The sequence below is a fragment of the Melanerpes formicivorus genome, unplaced genomic scaffold (genome assembly GCF_026170545.1).
Source record: "Melanerpes formicivorus ecotype bairdi unplaced genomic scaffold, bMelFor1.0.p_v2 SCAF_16, whole genome shotgun sequence".
NCBI lineage: Eukaryota > Metazoa > Chordata > Aves > Piciformes > Picidae > Melanerpes > Melanerpes formicivorus.
Window position 1 is genome coordinate 7535900 of NW_027142368.1, and position 17073 is coordinate 7552972.

The window sequence follows — 17073 nt, forward strand, 5'->3', positions numbered from 1 at the left end:
CCTCAGCCCCAATCCACACAGACTCCACAAAAACCTGTGCCATCAGCTCAAATGCCAGGCTGGGGCAGGGAGGACAGGGTGAGCCTGAGCAGAAGGCAGAGGTCTGGCTGCACGGCCAAACTGCGCTGCACTGCAAACCCAAAGCCATTATCTCATTAAACCAGACATGCTCCTGTGCACCCTGTGCACATAGCCAGACAGTGATTACAGTTTCAAAGCAAGCACTGCCTGTATCTGGAGGCTCTCTGGACACAAGTCTGGTTCCCATTACATTTCAATTGCATAAAATAGAGTAATTTATTTATTTTGGTTTGTTCGTCATTTGTTTTCAAATTTGACAACTTAAGCAAAAATTATCTGGGGCTGACTTTTGTCCAACCAATCATAAAAGTGCCCTTTTTTTTTTTTAATATTGAATAAATACTTAAAAAAAAAAAATCCCACTGAACAAAGGGCTCCTGTGAGGTGCTTTTGCTTTGCTTTAGGCAAACTAGACATATTAAATAAGCAGCTTGGCTTTCTTCCTCCTAAAAGAACATATTTAATTCACAATTGTACAAGAACACCCCTCACTGTATGTTAAATATTAAGAAAATATCAACAAATGTAATTATATAAAGGAATAAAATGGAGTATGGATGTTGTCCCGACTGCAGAGGATCACTGGTGGAGTCTGGGTCAGCTCTTTCCTGTACATGCTTGTTGTGATTAACATGGGACCTCTGAGCTCTGACAAGTAGGTGACTGCCTTCACAGCCACACAGCCTTCCAGCAGCGTATTGCAAGGACACAGATACATTTTACAAATAAAGACATGGTTTGATAAAGTGGGGATTGCTTTTTTGGCTATATGATTCTAAATTTCAATTCTGTATTTAATAAATGCAACCCGAAAAATAAAACAACAACCAACAACAAAAATTCACCCTACACCTACCACAGAACAGTCTTTGGAGATTTAGTCATAGTGTATCCTGCCAAGTAACAGAACCCACACAGAAAAAAAACTGTTAGTTCCTCTTGGTACTCTTCACCATAGTATGTTACAGTTTTAAGGAGGATTCTGCCCTCCCACCTCCTCTTATCACCACTGAAAAAATATCTTCTTAATTGCTTAGAGACATTGTGAAAAATGGTTGTGTATTTGCTATCATCCATAGTTACCTTCCCTAAACATACTTATCTATGCTTCAGAATTATTTGTTCTTCAATTTACTAAGGACACTTCCCAGTGGTAGAGAGCTTACTCTTAGCACTGTCATCTTTTTTAAAAACTTCTGGGGCCATAACCATCACAAAACCCTTGCAAAGATAATTCTTCCTGTGATCATATTCCCACCTTTATTAAATATAGAAAGGAATCATATCACTGTCTTGTCCCTGCTCTCCATCCCCAGCTCACTGCTTGCATAGACACAGTAGAAGCTTCCTTGTAGCCAGCCTAGAAGGTATCTCGAATGGCTTCCTACTTCCACTTCCTGCTCTTGCAATTTAACAGACTGTGACGACTGACATCACATAAGGAAGCCTTGAATAAGCAATTCTGAAATCTAACAAACAGGGTTGGACAAATGTCAACAGCTTCTTGACGCCCACATCACAATTTGCAGCTCAACTGGATTTTAGTAGTGCCAGATCTCCTAAAAAGGTAAAGGTAACTTGACTTTCCACAACATCATCTGCAAATTAGCCTGTTACAGTTGCTAAAGAGGACTGACAAGGAGCTTTTGCATGTCTTTTGTCTAGGCTGGAAACACAGGGAGAAAGACTTGTATAGATTACAGGGAAGTTTACCCAAAAAACAAAATCACATATAGACTTCTGTGACCTTCCTGAAAAGTCAGTGCCATGTTGGATGTCACATCCTGGTTTACTACAGGGAGTATACCATGTCAAAACAAAATAGCAGTAATGATAGAGAGCCATGAAAACCTCATAGTATAAAGGGCTGCTCTGCCTGCAAACAAATGTAAATACTTCCTGCCAAATGAGAAGCTTCAGTAAAACACTCCAAGAACAGCACCTGCATTACAAGTCGACAGAAGCAGGCAAAAGTACAGAAAGAATAAATCAGAAGAAAGAAAACACAGTTATGCATTCCTGTGGCAGATTAAACACGTGATTTTTAATTTCCTCCTTTACCCTTCATGAAAATAATGCATCTTTTCACATAGTTCATCCAAAGATCTTACAAATGCTTAAAATATTGAGCATGCATCCCTGGAAGGGGCTGTACACGCTGTGAGAATGAAGCTGTGACATAACCACTAATTCCTGCAAGCACTGAACACCACAACTACTTTTAATGACATTTTTATGTAAGCTAATTTCATCTGCTCCTCTTGAAAATATCCTGCAGATGAATGACAGTAATTACTGACTATGATAAATGGGACCATGAAAGTTTTACATGCTGGTTTGAGCACCCATCACCTCTCCAAAATCAAAATGACTTTTGTGTCAGGCCTGGGTTTTCAATATAATCTACATATAATGTGCAAATGTCATATATAATGTATACGACTTATGAAATAGAAAGGGAGGAAAAGGAGAGAGGGATTTCAAGTAGGGACCTCTTGCAATTCCTCCCATCTCCAGCTACTAAATCAGCAGCGTGGAAATCCAGACACCTATATCCCATTCTGGAAAAACCATATGCAGCTTAACAGCTGAGAATCTGCAGAATGCCTTCACTGGTTTTTCACACAGAAACAGCTGAGGTTTGGAGAGAAAAGGAGAGACAAAGCAAGAGTACTAGCACTATGTCTAACAAACAAACAAAAAACAGCCAACCAAAAACCTCCCCCCCCCCAAACCAAACAAAACCACCAACCAACCAAAAAATACCACTACGAAGAAAAATAGCAACAAAAGCACCAACAAAATAACACTCCACAATGCCCCAGTCATGGAAATCACATCCATTTTAGTAATTCAAAGGTAGAATCTACTCCCTAACCTTGACAATTAAAAAAATTTAAAAAAATTAAAAAAAATAAAAAAATAAAATCAGCTCCCAGCATTTACATGCTCAGAGTCAAGGAATCTGCTGCTACTTGGTAGTAGCCTGTGAGTGGAGGATGGGACCAAACAGCACCTCTTTGCACAGTTAAGAATACACAAATCCCATTTTAGCTCAGTGCATTGCACAGATACTTTCCTGCTCTAAATCCTTCAGTCCTCTCCTGCCCAAGCTACAAAAATCATTAAAGTAGTCCTGGAAAATAAGCATGTTCAATTATGATCCACTATCCATGTATTCTTGGGATAAGGAAAGAAGCTACAATCACTCCAGGAATTCAAGATTTTCTTCATGTCTCTCATTCAGTTATTTTGGAGGTGAAAAAGAGATTAATTTTAGACTCCAGTTCTAGAGCAACTGGATAGACACAGTTACCCTTTGTTGTTCTAAGGCACAAGAAGTTAGAAACACCGTTTCTACTCTTCAGTTTAAATACACACATACTAGTGAAAATCACCTGCCTGACTTATTTAACTTCCTTCCTTATTTAACTCAAAGCCTATAGTAGTGGATCCTCAAAGGCTATAGTAGTGGATCTTGGTGTTAGAAACAAGCCACAAGGAGCAGCTTCCCACACACACCTTCAAGTGTTGTCTGGTGCTGCAGGTACCCTCAACAGCTGTGGGCCTCCCCACACAGTAATAGGAGGATCTGCCTGCACCCAGATTGCTGCAGGATGCAGAGAGACAGAACACTTTGCTTTTCCATAGCAATCCCTCTTCCTACATTTGCTCCAGGCCTCAGATGTGCTCATTCCCACAGTCACCAGATCTTTCTGGGACTTCACATGGGCCCTGGCCTTCCTGCAACATCCAAAGTGACAGGGATGCACCAAGGATTAACTTGACTGACTCCACAAGATTACGTGCTATGTGGATTTGGGCAAGTATTTATCCATGATAGAGCTAAATGTGATGCAACCAAGATAGGCACAACACATAATGAAACAACACATTTTCTGGATCAGCAATGACTGTTTCCCTGGAAAGGCTCCAAAGAGAAACAGCTGCATAAGCAGCTAAGGCAGACAACTACCAGAAGCTGCAGCGGGAAGCTCTCTCCACTGCACCACTTTTCACTTCATTCCCTTTACTAGACATGAAAATACTTCTGCCAAAAACAGGACTGCTCAGTAGGACATTCTTGACTTACTGACTTACAGTTCATCTCCCACTTGTAGTCTCAGACTTTATCACAAATTCATTGAGAGCCACTGGATACAACAGTGCAGTCACACACAGCCTCAATCCACTAAAACCCAATACACTTTTCATGTTTGAAACATTATATTTGAAGTCATTGGAAAAATAAAGTTCTATATGTTACTAAATGGCAGACAGTGTCAGAAGTGTCAAGATGAAGTTTAATTAAAAAAAAAGTTAAGCTCACAGCATGCCTGACATCTTGTCAATTCAAGATGCAAGTCTAATCTTGCTTCAGCCTGGGCTACCAAAGGATTTCAATGTATGGCTGCTCCTCTATTGAGGTTCTCACTGCTTCTCTAGATGATGACCCCGCTACAAAATGCTCATCTTTCTACAAACCAGTACAGCCACTGGCACCAATGGAGGATGTCTCATTGTAAAATAGCTCATTTGCCAGATACACTAGAGCCATGCACTTACAGTGCTCTCCTGACAGTAATGTGCCCTGCACAGGGTGAGATGCTTGTACTTGTTCAAGGCTGCCATACCTATACAACTGGTTTTACTAAAAGGCAACAGAACACGACCCTATCAAGAACAGTGATAATAGCTGTAGCTAAATATGACAGTGATTTGGGAAGTGTCCATTCAACTACATACACATATAGAAAAGGGACAGTGTCAACCTCAAACAAGGGCTCTTTTCTCATTTCTAGAAAAAGGTCAGATGATGAAACTTCAACCACAAATTTTGGGTAGACTGATCTATGGTACATACAAATATTAATTTAAAAAAAATAAAAATTCATTCTTGCAAAGGAAGGGGGAGGAGAAGATACAGGAATTAAACTCACCCTACAAAAATTAAGTAATCTTTAAAACCTTATTTTCCTCTATTATACTATGTTTTCTGAGCTCATTATAAAATTCATAAGGTTAAAAATACTTAAGTGGACAAGAATAATATTTGGTTACATGTATTTTAATGAGGAGTCCTAACTCTCCAGAGCATTATGTGAACACTACTGAAATTCACTACATATAGTTCCAAAATCTGCCTTAAAATATTAAGACTATCTGGATCTTGCTGAGCAAACACCACATAAAGACCACTGCTGAGGAAGTTCAAAGGCAGCTGAGAATGTTGAGGTGCATGCACCCTTAACTGTCAACCACCACAGGAACAAAATCCTGTTGCAGTGCAGGAAGTGTGACACGACAAGTCCATTCCTGCTTTCCATCCCACCAGTATTGGACCCTTTGTATCCCCAACCATGCATTTCAGAAATCCACAGTTTTGTCATCATCTGCCAAAAGCACCCAAGTCTGCAAGTGACTACAATGGAGAAATTGCCACTTTTGTTCTTAAAACACTGCTACATGGAGTTGAGGCTACCTTATCTAGGTTGGTTTTAGCTCTTTCCACAGCACTGTGCCCTGCAGTTGCTGTACTCACAGCTGGACACAGCATGATTCAGGGATCAGAGGATCTATCTTCATTGCCCTCCTGTTTTACAGGGTCAAAGTGACAGAAGTGAAACATTAGTACATTTATTGCATTCGTCTGGTTTATCTCTACTGGCATTCATTTCTTTGGAAGATAGCTTCTGCATGGAAAAAAATACATGCCTTCATTTTTCCTGGATGAATTTGAACACACTTGTCCATCCATCCTCACTGTCTCTTAGATATATGAGCTAATATTAGATTTGCATATAAAAACCTTTCCATAGATTTAAATTAAAACAATGGTATGAAAGACATCTGAAACTTATAGTCTGCTATGCAACACATTAAAGAAAGTCTGCATGCATTCAGTGTACTAGAAGGTCAAGAGTTCCTTCCTTGATGCATCAAAGCTGTCAGGACTTTGTTATCTGGAGCCTTTCTGAAGAACTCTCTCAGGTGGCATTGATCATATTTTAAATACATTGACTTGATCTCAGGGCTTTTATAACAATTTACAAAAATAAGGGTTATTTTTAAATTGCAGTTGGTAGATATAAACCAGAAAAGCATCTCCAGAAACTTTCAGTTACCTAAAGAAAACCTGCACACCGGGGTTTTTTGGGCCAGTTGCTTAAACAATCAAAACAAACCAAAATAAACCTTGCAGAAAGAATGTTGCCTGACTATCCCAGTCATAATACAGTTGGCAGCATTTAAATACCTTGTTGGTTTTTTTGTTTGTTTGTTTATGTGTGTGTGTCCCCCCTTGTGTAGACTTATGTCTGACATACAGAGATAATGCTCTAAGGCTATCCTCACAAGCTTGGCAAAAAGCCCCTAAACCAAACCCATACAACATCCATAAACAGAAAACTGGTGAACAGAGAAACAAAGGGAGCAAGAACTTCAGCTTCCAAAACAGCAGACATTAAGCCTTGATCCTTAGGAGCCTTGAGAGTAGCGACACTTATGAGACTGCCATTGCAAGAAAAAAAAATTAATCCTCTACGTCGTTTTAGGGTCAGGGGATGGCCAGCAAGGAGAAGTCTTGCCTACCGACCAAGAGGAAGAGATTTCTCATGCTTTATGGCATCCAAAGCATGCAGGCAAGTTGGTCAACAACCCTGGCTTTGCTACAGGAAGAAGTTGATAATATGCGTAAAATAAAAAACAACACAGAACAACCAACCAACCAAGCCCCCATCACTGTTTCTACAGAGTGGCCTCTCTACAGAGATGAAATACTACACTGAACTTAAAATTCTTTGGCTAAACAATTACAACAATCTAATAAATCATTTAAGTTTCCACTTAGAAACCAGCTTTTTACAGCATTTGATAAGTCAAATTATGTGAAGGTCATTTTACAGACAGCAAAACACATTTTTATATTAGGTCAGTTAATAACCAACACCCAGCTAAGACTCGGCTTTTAGAAGCCTGTACTAGGAACATGAGGTCATACAGAACTAGCCAGGTCTGAGTCAAAATCCTGATATAAATGGCTATTAATTTGCAAAAAAGATTAATCATTTCATCCCATCAGTTTCAACTTTTGTAAAGTGAATGACTGCGCAGTAGTGTATGGCAGCTATGGCTGAGCTCAAAAAGCAACGCTGTACAAGGCAGCAGCAATTCTAGGCTCCTGGGATCTAGTTTCTTCCAGCTCATCGTGCATTTTCCAAAGCTACTGCATTTGCCAGCAGCTGCATTCATAGCCACTTAACTAGAACAGCCCAATACAGCTCCAAAGAGTGACAACCCTATTTCCCCCCCCCAGGTTATTTAACTGATCATTTGCATATACTGGTTTATTATGTGTAGACAATGTTTTTACTGTTTACATTTTTATTTACAGTTTGAAAACACTGGAAATAAACCAACCAGCTCCTCTGAGATATATGGCATTCAATAGCACCAAACAACAAGATGGACTCGAACAGTTCAAACAACCAGAATCACAAAATACATCCCTAGTGTAACATTTTTAGGAAGGTTTCTGAGAGCAGGGAAAGTTAACAGCACTCATACAGAACCAACAAGGGAGGCTGCTGGCAGCATACCATGCTGTGAAAGTCAAGATTCCAGCACCTCTAGTTGTTATTTCCAAAACCTTTTTCTTGGCTGGAAACAAAGAAGGTAGGTAACAGCTCTTACTAGCGAAGGAAAGAGATTTGAAAAATAAAAGTAAATATGAAAAAGGTGACAAAATACAAAAGCAGCAGGGACAGTGAGCTAAGTGCATAAAATTTGGCAGCAAATTGCACATCACAAGGTATAAGAGTCTCTCTTACACCAACATCCAACACAACAGAAGGGGGATAAACAAGCATAGAAGATCAGTGTTTATTTACACGGCTACATATTAATGATTCTGTTTTCACATTCCAGCCAGGGTAAAATTTAGATGAAGGCACCTGCCTCAACAACACCGGCTGTGCTCGTTCTGCCACTATCAAGGCTGTATCTGGGCTGACAAGCAGTGTGAACTTCCTACCCCAGATGCCTACAGCCAAGCAGGAGCCAAGCAAACCAGCTCAGCCCTTGCTGTTCCACAGCCAGCCAGCAGCCTCAGTGGCTGCCTCACCAGTCACAACAGCCCTCCCCTCACAGGAATGGCTTCCCACCATATGCCATTATTTCCTACCACGTTAAAAACACAAACAAACAAGATAAACCAAAACACAAACAAAACAAAAAACACAACACAACCCTGAAAAAAATGTCTTTGCCTTTTACTGAGCACTTGCTGATCAGCGTAACTCATTATTAGTGATCTGGGTGTGTAGTCCTTGGCAGGAAGCTCACTACCATCTCTCGCAATGTTTTCTGATCTGAAATGCAATTTACCCTGGCACAGCTGTTTTATCTGAAATGAAAATCCAGGTACAGGCAGGATGGAGAGGTGGACACCAGTCACAGAGAGAAGTATTTGCTGTTGCAGAGATCTTTTTGAAGCTGCTCTTGTATTTCGTTCAAAGGGCACCAGAAGCAAGTAACACAGGAGTAATTCAAAGTGTGGCATAAACACCTGGTTCCTTCTGAAGTTAGTATCCGAGTCAAATGAACAAATCCGAAGAGCAAGATACGCAAGGCAGTACCACTTAGTTTCTTAAGATGAAACAGGCATGACCTTAGAAAACAAGCTGCTCTTCATAGCTGAAATAGGAGCAGCTTCTGGTGGAGTATTTTGCATTTTCCCTTCTTACACTGCACCTCGTAGAACAGCAGTAGTTTTCATTCTACCAAAAGTATATTAAAAGCTATCTGCTTAGAGTTAGGTTTATCAGCAGAAAGAGGAGAGCAACCACATCCCCAAACCCCCAGTTCTCAGGACAGCCATGGGAACCTCGGGAAGGACCTGGACCGTAGGAGACAGGAAATTGCCTTATTGTCTGAAATCTCGTTTTTAGCAGCCAAGTGTTTAATCACTTCTTGGTAGAAAACGTTATGGATTTCCTCACTTATCAGTACGCAAACATTACCAGAGCAAAGCTGGAAACGTAGCTAACAACAATGCCCTAATAACTACATCTGGCACCATCAGAGGTCTCTCTGAGGCCAAAAAAAAGGTCTGACCTGAGCAACGTATGGGCATGAGTTGTGTGCCGGGACCATGCAGGCTCACCCCTTGCCCATGCACCCCACCCTGCCTGGAGAGGATGGACAGTCTTGCCTCTTCACACACTCAAACCCAAAAGCACTACAAAGACACAGTTCGGGGAACACACCCTGTCATAACCTTTTGTTTCAGTCAAACTTAATTAAGCCACTTGTGGTGACAATAGAAGCGTTTTGTGTGAAAGTAACTGGGTGTCACTCCCTGTGGGAGTCTTTACAAAATATCTAGGAAATCAGGTCAGGGTGGGACAGTTCCCTTCTGCCGATTACTTGCAAAGCTATGAAGCAAGTGACAGCGAATCAGCACAGTGCTACCAAAGTACAGTTGTAAAGCTACTGTTATTTTGCAAGCCAAAAATTTCAAAATTCCCAAATGTTTGAAAAAGTCTTATTTAGGCTGTCTGATATGTGACTTTGGCCAGACTTCATGACTGATAAATCTGAAAAATCGTGTATTTGTGAATGTCTGTAGGTTAATAAAAATAAACTGATTTCATTATCAAATCACATGCCAAACATTTGCCTTTGCTGATGTAATTTGGCCCAATTTCAGTTTAAAGCACTGCTCAGAAAGCCTAATTGTTTTGTTTTCAAAGAACTGTCTGCTGTGTGTCCTGTCATCACCCAAGCTTCTCCCCATTCCCTCTCCAAAAATTCTTAGAGAAATGAATGCACAATGTTCAAGAACTGTGGTTTTACTGCCTGTTCTTAGGTGATGTGCTGCTTCCCCTAGTCTCAAATCATCCTTACCACTTGCTCCTATTAGTCCTGCATATCCTACTTTGAAATAATGTTGGAAAAGTTACTTACTAAAATTCTTCAAAATAAATTTATAATGGAAACCTGGAGCAAGGCTTTTGGTAACTTATCCTAAACGGCAAAAGCAAAGCACAGATAGCAAAATAAACACCTAGGTGACACTTAAGTCAGTAAAACGTGGTCCTTAATACTCCCAATGGCTCAATAGGTTCTGGATTCTGCTATCCAAGCACTGTGTGATCATAATAATATATTTTTTTTAAAGGCAGCTGAATGTCTTTTTGTGAAAACCCACCACCTTTCATTCACAACACCTCCTATCATATGGCAGTCCACTTCTAGTTTCAAGTTATGACCTTCACAGGAACATATTTTTATGGTAATAGGAGTTAGCAACACTATCTAAAACATCTGAAATAAGTCTGATGTCTGTTCATTGTAAACCTGCATTATCAGGTTTGGAAATCTCCCCATTTCAAGTATTAATTTGAAGAGATTAGTATATTCAGTGAAAGGGATGTGCCATCTGAACATTCACTCTTTATAGACTAGAGAAAGTTGTCATTATAAGGGTATTTTTTAAGTTGGAGCACATCTAAGATTCCCTTCTCTCATCTTAAAATTTAGTAACTCTCTTCCAAAAAATATTTGTCCCGAGGGGCAAGCTATCATGACACTTGAACACAAAAACACACTGGCTCCTGTACCAGTGTATACAGAACAGAAGAAATCCAGCTGAAAATCTGAGTTGCCTCTGAAGGACCAACAAATGCCAGCACTTCAGGAAGAAATTTAGCTGCAATACCAGCAGGTTTATACATGCTGGATCATTTACTTAATTAAGAGACAAGTATTTGTTTAGTGCTACTGAGGAAGGTGGAGAGCAGGGAGAGGAAGACATCTAAAAGCCAATCTGCCCCATTTATTACAAGGAGCAAGAATGCAGATTAGGATGTTTGTAAATAGCTGAGGACTGGTAGGAAGCCAATTGCTACCAAATAATGAGAGAGGCCTAGTACCCACTCCTTTTGTCAATTACCCTATGGCTAAGTAACATGGCAGCTCTCAGCACAACCTGGATTCCCTCTCCTTTTCTCAGCTCTGTGGTAAGGAGAACACCAGATGAAATAGCTTTAACTAACTCCCAAAGCATTCATTTGACCATCTTTGGAAACAAAGACGATATGGAAAGGAGCGGAAGGGGTTTGGCAAATAAAGATCATCCTGTTGTATCACTTGAGGGTGCACCACTGTGGTTAGTACTGGGAGAGAAGGCTCAGAGCCAGTGCTGAGTCAGTCACAAAACCTCCAGCCTCCATCCCCATTTCTGACCCAGCATTCCTCCTCAGTTGACTCATACCCTGGTCCCTGATTTCCCTCCACCCCCATTCCCCCTCAAGCCACACACTCTCTGTAATGCTGCCCTGGTTAAAGCATCACCCCACTGGAGGAGCCTGTGGATATTTCCTACAGCAAAACACCAATGCCACTAAGGCTAGGCAAGACTGATGGCATGCAGCACTACCAAAAAGAGCCATAGTGTATCTAACCCTGGAAAAATGGTCATAAGTAATTTGAGTCAATCTCTTGCAACATTTCCAAAAGGAGTTTTTGGAAGGAAACCTAATCTATTACCAAAAAAATAAAGTTGGAAGGCCAAGTCTAGGAGGAAGTAGTTAGTGACCTGCTGTGCAACTTTGATCCTAATAAGTTGATGGGTCTGGACAGGATTCATCCCAGGAAGCTAGCCTAAGAGCTGGCTAAGCCACTCTCCATCATTTATCACTAGTCCTGGCTAACTGGGGAGGTCCCAGATGACTGGAGGTTGGCCAGTGAGACACATCTACAAAAAGGGCCAAAAGGAGGATGCAAGTAACTAAAGGCCTATCAGCCTGACCTCTGTGCCTAGCAAGGTTATGGAAAATCCTGAGTGCCATCAAGGGGTATGTACGAGGCAACCAGGGGATCAGACCCAGCCAAGATGGTTTAGAAAAGGAAAGTCCTGCCTAACCAATCTGATCTCATTCTATGACTGAGCAACCTGCCTGGTAGATGAGGGAAGGTCTGTGGCTGTGGTCTACCTAGACTTCAGCAAAGCCTTTGACACAGCTTAAAATCAAATAATTGCAGAATCTCTGAAAGCCGTATTTGGCAATGTTCTTCAAAAGAAGTTAAGATACAAGACTCTTACTTAGGAGGAACAGAACCTGTATGTATAAAACTTCATTATATTGTAATGAGTAACAAGTGTGGCTGAAGAGTTCATAAGCACAAAAATCAACACGTACAGTATTCAGCTCTGTAAAACTGGAACACACAAACACACAGCACATGCATGAGGCAGCAGATTTGATTAAACACAAAACAAAACCAAACAAATAAAGCAAACCATGCCAAAACCTAAAGTAATTTAGATCTCAACTGTGTTTTATCTGCTTTGTATCCTCCAAAGATTGGGAAGGGTGCAAGAAGCCCAATTGTACAGCTTTATCTGAAAAGAACCATGAGCTGCAGACTTCGCAACAGGGTTCATGGCCATAACCTCAAGCAAAGCCTCCAAGTCATATATTTCTTTCTAATTATGCCTACTAGCAACCTTCAGTCTTTTTACAGAGCTGCAATTGCAAAAATCCACTTAGCTCATTTTGTGATCCTGCTTTAACAGGTAAGATTTTTGCTCCGGGCTGATCTACTCCCATCAGTCCTCAGGCAACTCCACAGAGCTGACTGCTGGCACCTCTGCCAGGATTTAGTCTATTTACTCCGCTCTGTCTGTTGTACTACTAAAAATGGTAGCTGGCACAGTATACCAGAATGATAGAAACTCAAAATCACCAGTTGCACCAGAGGAAAATCGTGGTATGTAAATTCTAACCTAATCTCTCTGCACTGGCATTTCGGGTGGACTGCCAGTGCTTCTGAGAATTCCTTATCTTAAGTGTGATTGTCAGAGTACTCCACTGAGATGATTCGGGAATCCAGAGTCTTCTCACAAATGTTTTCTCTCATTCATGTTGCATAGATAGGCTTTCAGAGCAGACTGTGATTCATGTGTGAGGAATGTTGGGTAGATAGCCCCACAGAGCTCACAGGCTAACATTACCACTTACATTAGCCAAAATCTGAAGGTTCATGTTTCTCTAGTTAAATCACTAATGACACAGTGAAGTGCAGGTCTAGGCATGGTCCAGCTTCATAATGAACATCCATATGTATTTTACAGAATATCTATACACACATACAGCCATTCTATAGTCATTTACATTTTGATCATATGTGCATATGTCCATTAATTTCTGCAAATACTTACACCATGCCACTATAACTATATCTTCGTTCTTAACAAGGAACGCCATACTTTCAACACCATGGAAGGTGTTGATTAGCCTTCTGTTTGGCAGCCTTGTAAAGCATGATACAGACTGTATTTTAGGTACCAACCAATTTCCACAATTCTTCTCACCATTTATAAAAATTCATCACTTTGCTTAAGAACTTTGCTGAACCAAGCCTTGGTTTTCTAATGTCACACTTGAGAGAAGGACTTCTTTGTGTGCTTAACATGGTGTTAAAACTGCCTTATTTGTTGTTGCTGCAAATATTTTCTCATGGAAACTTTGACATGGGGCTGTATGTATAGGTGAGGTGCACACGGAATACCTCCTGTAATTTATTAATCATCAGTCACTTTCTCATTCCTTCCCTTTCCTGTTTTCATCACAAAGATTCTCTATGACGTATGTGCACAGCCTTTCCCACAGAACAAAAGGGAGGAAGGAAGCACAGGTCGAAAAGGAAAAAGAAGGGAAAAAAGAAAGGAGAGAAGCTGAGGCTGTCAGGGAATCAGTGCAAATAGCTATAATGATGCTCTTCATTTTCCAAAGAAAACTACAGTAAGGGCATTTATTAACTTAGCAAAAGTTAATCATCATTTGAGTTTATTCAAAATTAATAAATAAGATCTCTATATGTACTGAAGGTAACAGTGTCCTTCTCCCTGCTGCTTTTGAGAAATTTCAAGGCAATGATTCAAAGAAGAATGAAACTTTCAACACTGTCTACTGAATCCATAAAATAACACTTTAACATCAAAAAAGTCATCAATAGTTTGCTATCATTATCTAGTTACCTGCCAGTGTGCCCTTCCTCCTTGTTCTACGTCTATAAAGCAGCTTCTTAAAACTTACCTTTCTTGGGGCAACTTTCAGCTGTCACTTGGCAGTAAATAAGTGAATTACTTTGTAATAAAGCTATTAAAAATATTCTGTGATAGTTAAATGAAACAAGTGGCATGAACTAGATTTTGTACAGTTCTGTGCAAAAGATTTATATTGATGTTCAGTGGCTCTCTCACTCAAATAAGATACTACAAACTCTGCTGAAGAGATCATTTCCTGTTCTTCCCACAACCATGTCCTTCAGTAACTACCACACAGCAATTATCTGTATTGTGCTTGTGAAAAACCAGTTACAGTAAAGTATTTAAACCCAAAAATAGTGCAAGAATTTCTTTTGCTGTAGTTTAGGCCCAAAGACAGATATTCCATGCCTCCAAGCAGCAGTTTCCAGCTAACAGTTTAGGAACTCCTGTCAAAATACATTTGGCTATTCCTGGTCTCTTAAAAAAAAAATGCACCAAGTAGCAACTGGGAAGCCCACTGAATATGGTATGACTGCACATGCAAAACCCCATTCAATAAAGCAAGTAGTTCTTGTGAGCTTGGAATGAATGAAGCCTACTGCCTCATGAGTTTAGAACTTATGCCTGACTGATTCTGACATCTGAAGAGTGCAGAAAACTTTTCTGCCATGTTTGAGGCAGACTAAAGCAGGGTGTTTTTAGGACCACTCTTACATATTGTGTGTTTCCAGAAAAGTTGCAGAACAAAAACATCTGAAAATGTGTCAAAATGAGTTTATATGAGCCATAGTTTCAAAAGGTGTATTGAAACAAATTTAAAAGATTCTAAGCTAGGAAATCCAAAACTGAATTCCTCTTACCTTCGTGTTCATACAAGATTTTGCACGTTTATATTCTTTGTGACTTGCTCTTTTGTCAAGCTTGTTCCACAAAGCTTTGGCCTTCCATGTCGTCACTCTGGACTTCAGTTTGGTGTAGAAGTTTCTATTGTCCAAAGGATCCAATTCAAGTTGGCGAGTGAGAATATTAAAGGCCTGAATGGTACCTTTGCATGTTGATGCTTGTACAAAGTTTTCAAATATCTGGCCAGCCTGGCTGCATTTTTCATCATCATTTTCCCCCATGTTCTGAGAGAAGTATTTGAAAAGGATTAAGCTGGAGTTCTTGTGTTGAAGTACAGGTGATCAACACTACCAAGTACTTCCAGGCATGTAATTCCTAGAAAAGAAACACAGGTTATATTGAAAGCATGTTCTGCCTAACAAAATTAAACCTACAAACTGCATATCCAATACGAACATAAAAGCACAGCACATGGAGATGGAGTAACCAGATACAAAAAGCCAGTGGCATCCAACACAAGTATTACAAACAAGCATAACATACTTGTGCTGTCATAACATGTACTTCAGAAAGTAAAACTCTAGTCTACTGTTTCTGCAACAACCAGCTTCACTAAGAGCCTGAGCATTTCTTTTTGTTCAGTGCTAGATAATAGATGAAAACACAACTCCAGATTCTTTTCTCAAGCAGAGCTTCTGTCACTACAAGTATATCTCTTAAAACATTACAATCGTGTCTTATGAATTCTTGGAAGCCTGCAGCAAAAGTCAGCACAAACTGAGGGAATTTTCTCCTGTTGCACAAGATAGGGCCAGGAGCACAGCTGAGCTGGAGCACCTCAGAACTAGCAAAATCAATTGCAACAAGCAAATGCAAACAGGCAACGCTGAAACTTTACAAGTTACACCAGAACTAAAGATACAGAAAACAAATAACCATAGAGCACTCCCCTTTTTCTAACTCTCTTGCCAAAATGAGAAAGATTTCAGTGCACAGAAAGGAATTTTATCTCCCTGTCTCTACATGTTAATGCTAAAGTTACACGTTTGGAGCCTCACCTTGTCATGCTGATGATATAAAGTAATGATGCTTGGCCCACTAAGTCCCACTGGCTTTTCCTAGTAACATGACCACTGTGAAACTGTGCCTGGTACTCCAGATAAATGCCCTTACATTCTGTAAGAGCAATGCTATTCTAAATGAACTTAAGCTTGAAAAAACTAAAACACTTGCACCGTGGCACTCCCTTATCCTTCTTTAACCTTACTCTCAATCTCTAACGGGGAGTTGTCTTAGAGGCAGCCAAGATCCACAGAAAATATCCAAGTGGCTTGCACATTTTCCAAGAAAACAGTTATAGATTATGTATAAACTTGGTGCTCAGATGAGAGTTTACCCAGACACAAGCCCAGAGATTTAAGTCATGTATTCTTTTTCTATTAAAGAATTGTCTACCCGTCCAAGAAAGCAAAACCTTACAAAAAAATAATTAAAAAAAAAAATAAAAATCAATGCTTGCCTAACCTCCCACATAATTAGTTATTTTCCTTGGAACATCATCTGTTAACTGATAGTTTTAGAATAAATTGTTAGAAAGGCCTTTGAAGTTACACTTTTTAATTTAACACTGTTCACAAACTATTAATTCTCTGCTTGCATTTCCATCAAAGAAGAAAAAGGAAAGCTTAACCGGTGTATTTAAGCAAAGAGACTTACCATGTCTATCTTACAATCCTCTAATACAGAAAATGATTATGCAACTTAAAGAGATCCCACAGGGAGATAGAAGGAAGCATTTGGAATACTCACATTCCCCAGCTGCACTCAAAATAAATAACCTTTGTGTGCACATCATTAGCCTGTTGGTTTGTGGGTAAAACAAACTGGCAATCTTGAGAGTTCGTACATTTTCTTAGACCAAATGTCGTGATAAAATGTTTGGTGCCAAGAATAAATCAGGAAGTTTTTGTTTTCCCCTCTCCATACTTTATAGTACGACCCATGCCCTTTTCTGAAGAGCTTTGTGAGGTGAAAGCACAAACATTTTACATGCCATGACTTGGTCTTTGAGGTCTTTTCCAACCTTATTGATT

At 39.9% G+C, this 17073-nt stretch overlaps 1 protein-coding gene across 9 annotated transcripts in view; it reads right to left on the reverse strand.

Moving 5' to 3' along the window:
* Positions 1-17073, reverse strand: part of MICAL2 (microtubule associated monooxygenase, calponin and LIM domain containing 2) — a 118860-nt gene that overhangs the window by 79523 nt on the left and 22264 nt on the right. For all 9 annotated transcript variants that reach the window (XM_068147966.1, XM_068147965.1, XM_068147964.1 and 6 more), the window contains exon 2: positions 14998-15355. In XM_068147966.1, the coding sequence (XP_068004067.1) occupies positions 14998-15261 (264 nt within the window). In that variant the 5' untranslated portion in view covers positions 15262-15355. The remainder of the gene's footprint in view (positions 1-14997; positions 15356-17073) is intronic.